This window comes from Buceros rhinoceros, unplaced genomic scaffold (genome assembly GCF_000710305.1).
Source record: "Buceros rhinoceros silvestris isolate BGI_N320 unplaced genomic scaffold, ASM71030v1 scaffold8030, whole genome shotgun sequence".
Classification (NCBI taxonomy): Eukaryota; Metazoa; Chordata; class Aves; order Bucerotiformes; family Bucerotidae; genus Buceros; species Buceros rhinoceros.
In genome coordinates this window covers 46,842-52,715 of record NW_010387922.1, presented here as the reverse complement: position 1 = coordinate 52,715, position 5,874 = coordinate 46,842, and the positions used below count along the sequence as shown (strand labels likewise).

Below are 5,874 nucleotides of genomic sequence, written 5' to 3'. Positions count from 1 at the left end.
GGGAAAGAGAATAAGGAAGACGACACCAGAATTGATCCTGCTGTGTCAGAGGAAGGCCACCACAGACACCGCTGTGACAGATATGTTTTTCTCCGCCACCACCATCAACATCCTTAATGTTTCATTTGCTTTTTGACAGATAGGGAGTATACAGTTGCCTTCACGCACATCTATGACCTCCAGATCTCATGCCCGAGTGTTAACGCGCAACTCAATTTAAATGAAAAGTCAGAATCTTTTTCCTGTGGACATCACTGTGCATTTATCTGTACTGAATTCCGTCATTTCGCAGTATGGTTGCACAGCAACCTAATGTCATTTTGAAACACTTTGCATTTTCATTTCCATCCTCATCTTCACCTCTGTGGATAACTCCACCAAATCAGCCACACTGCCACTTCACTACGCGTGCTCTTTCCCAGATTACTCAAGAGAACGGGCACGTCTTCATTAACCGTGTAACGGCAGGGAATATTTGTCTGCTCAGGAGTGGATATCGACGGCAAAATGTGTAAATACCAACCTCTCGATAAATTTACACACAGATTTTACTTCTGGGGCCTGTCGGGGGAGATCACTCAATACTCTGTCATTCTTCTTGAAAACCCTGTCCTTACTTCCGACTTGATTTTCAAACCCAGCCTCCCCAAACACCATCATCCCTTCACCCTGTAGCTCAAAGAACATGCCTCTGGGTCACCACCTCCGGCCAGCCTGCCCATTCCTTCCTCACCCGCTCCCGCCAGCGCTGGAGCATCTTCATGTATCATCCCTGTAACTGCACCAACGCTAACCCACAGCTCAGGACTTCTTCCAGACCAATGGTCAGCTGCTGCTTCACGCTATTCGCTAAACTCCCTTTGAAGACAGCTGCAAAACCACGCTCACCTTCAAATTCAAAACCCTTCTCTAGTATAACTAACCATTAACTGCAAACTTAACCCTTTTCATTAATTTAGCTGAGTATCTCATTTTTCACTTGCTTTTTCAAGAACTTAATAAATCTTAATGTTACAAGCCAAAGCATGTGAACGCAGTCAAACATACGAGCAGTCATAATGGCATCAGTGGGGCTTAGTGCTCAAAAATCGAAACCCTACAAATCCACAGGTCACTTGTTAAGATAAACCTTGCTCAGTGGACTCTGTAAGTTTGTTTTTCCTTAGTAATCTATTTTTGCCTGGATTTTTTCTCATCATTTCTCATGAATGAAATGTTATTAGCTGCAGCTTTAAAGTGAAAACCAACAGCAATTGGACAGACAATGAGAAAAAGGCCTTTGGAGAACTAGTCAATACAAGCTGCTGTACGACTAGGTGTACATGAAACACAAACCTTAAGCAAAGAACACAAAGATACGTATCTTCTTGTTAGCAGCGTGCTCCAGCCATGAACAGGGGCTTAGCCGCTCTAAGAGGCTTACAGACAGAACAGCCCGAGGCAGTTCGCATTTTCCTCTCGGGGCAAACACAAACTAAAGGTGGAAAATAAACATAAAGCCAATATCCCACCTCAGTGGTTTATTTTACTGTTCTATTCTACCTGCTCCCACCCTCCATCAAGACCTGAGACAAAAACTAGGTCTAGAGTAGTCCACTGAGCTCTTGGGTGTTCTCCAGTCTCCCATCAAAGGTGGTGGGAGCAAGAAGCACAAACCACCTCTCCAGAAACTGTGCACGCCCTATACAGGGTTATTTAGTGTTTAGTTTTACCCTAAATTATCTAAATTTGTGAGACACTTCCCCAGTCATGAGTTTGGGAAGGAGAAGGCCATTCCCCAGGCACACCAAGAGGACATCAGCGACAGACGGGAGACGTTCTATACTAAAAAAGTAAAAATGGATCCTATATGCACTTACGCATTCCCAGCAAATCGGGATGAGCTGAAATTACAAGCACTGCTGCAGCTTTGTTATTTTACTGATTTTAAAGAGCTATTGGAAAGGATCTTTATTATTTTCTGATCACGACCACACACCAGCCTGTGAAGGCTGTGCTCAGCTTGAGGCACCTACCTGTTACCCTGCAAACCGCACAAGCCATCTTCAAGCTCCCCTGCTCCTCTTCCTCAGGTCCCATAAAACAAAACATTCTCACTTGCAGCAGGGCTTGTGCTGGTCCCCAGACACTTGTTTAAGCCTGTCTCCAGCACAGCCAGCACGAACCTGGTCTCCTTCCTCCTCCACGCCTGCTCCGGATGACCCCAGGGGACACGGCTGCTGCTGGCTCCCTGTGCCCGGTCCCACCTGCAGGCACCCTGCCCACCCCAGCTCACCTGTAAAGGACGGCACTGCCCAGGCCCTGACTGCTGCAAAGAGTCAAGATTGCTCAGATCATACAACTCCAGTAAAAGGAGCAAAGAACCCAGCATGATTTATAGGCACCTTTGACAAACAAAAATGTGTTGCAATAGAGCACCAGAAGATGTTTTCTGGGGCTGCATTTATAGAGAACGGGAATAAAGCAATGAAATTTAATGCTTCCTCCAAATTAGAGTGCTGAACAGAATTTGTTTCTTTTTCTCCCTTTGTAGGGGTTGATTTATCAGTATTTGCTGTGTGCCCTGCAGGGTAATTAGCATCGAATCTGAAGAGCAAAGTTGAAATGTTCTCTCTCTTCCCCTCCAAGAAATAGAAGAAATTTCTCCCCAAGAAATAAAAGAAAGTAGGCTGATGTGTCTTACTGCCATTCCTTGGTTTGGTTATCTCTGTGAGACCCTTGGCCGACAAATAAGACCTTGGGGGAAAAAAAATCTGGGAATGTTGATGCTGCAAATTTAATTAATTTTTATCCAAAACATTAGCTATTACCAACCTGAAGCTGAGAAGGTTCTGTTTAGTAGAAAAAACTTAGGAAAACGGTTGTATACAGATAGTAAAGCGTATTAATGATACACTAAACAGTGTTTTGAAAAATGAAGCAAAAGTTACCGAGATCCACTCACATTCAGCTCATCCCACAAGAACCACAGAATCGTGGAATCGTTTTGGCTGGAAGAGACCTCTAAGCTCCTGCAGCCCAAGGGTTCTGCCAGCACTGCCACGCCCCCACTGCCCCCTGTCCCTCAGCCCCACATCGACACGGCTGTTCAACCCCTCCAGGGATGGGGACTCCACCACTGCCCTGGGCAGCCAGCTCCTACTGCGGCGCAATGGCAAACTATTATGATTTCTTTAAAAAAAACAAACTAACAGTAGAATCTAAACCGGATGCCAAACCTAGCCCTCCTCCCCCCTTTTTCTAGGTTTACCAGTGAAATTATCTTTGTCTACTTGCAGGCTTAGGAAGGTGATTAACTAGCTGCTTCTAATACACCTACAAACTGACGGCATTCTGCAATCTGAACATCACCCGGGTGTTTTTTCCTTTTCTATTTAGAATTCACGCTCAGTTTTGCGCTGTCTGATTGAAGATGAGGGGGCGGTGAGGAACGTGTGGGAGGAAGGCACAGCACGCTGCTGCACACACCACCCCATCCTGCGTTTGGAAGCGAACAATTCAGCCTGGAGCTCGCTCGCTCCAACAGCGATGTGCCCAAGCAAGCATCCAGGGACTTCCAGGTCTCAAATAGATTTATTTGGGGTTTTTTTGGCCTTTAACAGAAAAATTTTACACTAACTGACCCCAGCCCACAACAGAGTAGAACGATTTGCATCCAGCTTTATTAACTCATTTACAGTAAGGTGATTTTGTTTGTTTTGTTGGAACAATGACTTCTGAAAAATACGGTGAGTGGGAGGAGAAATTATTAGAACATGCTACTTGACAATAACAATGAAAATGAAAACCCAGTATCATGTCCTAGAACTGCTTTTTGGGGTTGATTTTAACATGTCTGTTTGGACATGCACCAAAATTAATGACCTAAGAATCAGCCCCAAACTCCCAAAACAATTAAGATTTTATATGGCATCTTCCCCATATACACCCTGATCTGTCTCCAGTTTGAAAATGTCTTACCTATTTACCAAAGTATTTTTCTCATTTTTATTCTCAACAGCTCAACTAAAATACATTTCTGCTCCAAGTTTCCACATTTCCAGCCAGAAGAAGGGTAACTGAGACAAAAACTGTGCATGGTTAATAGGTAGAAAAATAACACCGGAAACTCTGCACGCACAAAGAAGGGAAGGCAGGGAGAACGGCGCTGAGTGGACAACCTCTCTCGCTCTTCAGCGTCTCTTCTCTGAGGAGGTTCACAACAGCTAGCAGACCGCTGAGTGTGTCCTTGACCTGACCTCGGAGCTGTGATGAAGGAGGAGGCTCCGCCAGCTTCTCACGAAAGCTCAGAGAGCCCTACGAAACACCAGGAACGGTTCACCCAGGCCTAATACTCGCCCAAAAGGCATTACACGAGCAAAGGGAGCCTGTCACCAGATTCACCCAGTGCCACTCTTCAAGGCGACGTGGAAGGACGACGTGGGCATTCACCAACCAAATGCACGTATCTGGCGTTCCCTGCGTGAACCGCAGCAGGTCAAAGGCTTCTGGTGCCTCCAGCCTGGGGAAGAGCTCAGGTTGTGCACAGAGCTCAGACAGCATTTCTCGCTCTTTCTTCGGGGTTCTCAAAAACAGGGGCAAGTACTTTGCTCCACAGTGAAATGGGCGAGGGATAAGGAAAGGAGACAAGAGAACAAAAGCCGGACTAAAGTATGGGGGGGAAGAAAATGAAGCAAAATACAAAGTCAATAAACAGCGTCTACACTGTAGAAGTGATGCACTGAAATGATTTTCTTCTTCTTTCTCCTTCCTGACAAGCTGATAGATCAGTCAGTACTTTGAGGACTCTATTCACAGAGCAGAGAAATCACAGCGAGTAGGAAAATACTAAACACAGTATTTCCCATTTCGTTTCCCTTGTAAATAAACATTGGACCATATTTTCTTGGTGAACTAAATTTAATTAAAATATTTACTCATACGGCAGATGACCCAATGCTTTCATACCTTTGATATGCTGCCTGTCCAGCTTCTAATTTTCTGTAGCTACAATTCATAATTACAAACCAAACAACCTCAGGTTAACCCTGAAGCAGAATGAACCAATTTCTTACAGCTAGTCAGGTATTTGGCTTTTGGCTTCAGAATTTAGAATTAATTTTAAGCATATAATACTTAGGGGGAAAAAAAAAATGAAACCAAAACAAAGCTCCAAAGGCACCCCACCCCAAAAGCCAACAACACCCCCCGTTCATGTGAAGCTTATGGTTTGGGTATTTAAATATATTTGCTTTCATGTGTTTTACTCCATTTAGTAACTACTTCCAACTGTTTTATTTTTAAGAACTTGCAGAAATTATGTTTTCTTCAAACTGAATAATCAACCAACATTCATTAACAACTCAGGCCAGGATTCAGTAACAGAATCTGACCAATTATCAGCTGGATAAAATTTACACATTCGCACTCGTAGTAGATAATTTTGAAGATGCTGGTGGCTGCAATTTCATTACCTCACGCTACAGTAAACCCAAGATTTGGAAATTGCTCCTCCAAATTCAGCACAAAAGCACGGACAAACCCAATGGCGCCCATTAAAAAAACCCCTTGTCAATCTGGGACTGAAGTATGGAAAAACATTTTCTAAATTATTACCAGGATATAGTTCTGAGTAGGAAATAGTTCAAGTTCCTGGCTTCATTCATGGTTTAACTACATGTGTCACCTGAGGAGTCACCTCCTCACAGGACAGCCAGCGCAATGCAACCCACCCCGCAGCCGAGCAGCCTCGAGTGCAGGCTGTGGAACAGGGTTTGGAGCCGGAATGCTGCGTTACCACAAGCACACTAAGGCGAAAAGCCCTGATCTAAGCACTGAAATACAGAAAGAAAGAAGTAGGTCAAATCGCTGCGTCTGTTTGAACTACTCACGCAT

The 5,874-nt window shown here is 44.4% G+C and overlaps 1 protein-coding gene across 1 annotated transcript in view; it reads right to left on the bottom strand.

Moving 5' to 3' along the window:
* HIVEP1 (human immunodeficiency virus type I enhancer binding protein 1) overlaps positions 1-4,542 on the bottom strand; it is a gene marked incomplete at its 3' end in the record, with an annotated part of 53,111 nt that extends 48,569 nt beyond the window's left edge. Inside the window, exons 1-2 of the mRNA XM_010139543.1 lie at positions 4,375-4,542; positions 4,161-4,296 (exon numbers count right to left, since the gene is read on the bottom strand). Of these exons, the coding sequence (XP_010137845.1) occupies positions 4,161-4,296; positions 4,375-4,542 (304 nt within the window). The remainder of the gene's footprint in view (positions 1-4,160; positions 4,297-4,374) is intronic.
* Between the last annotated feature and the right edge of the window lie 1,332 nt (positions 4,543-5,874).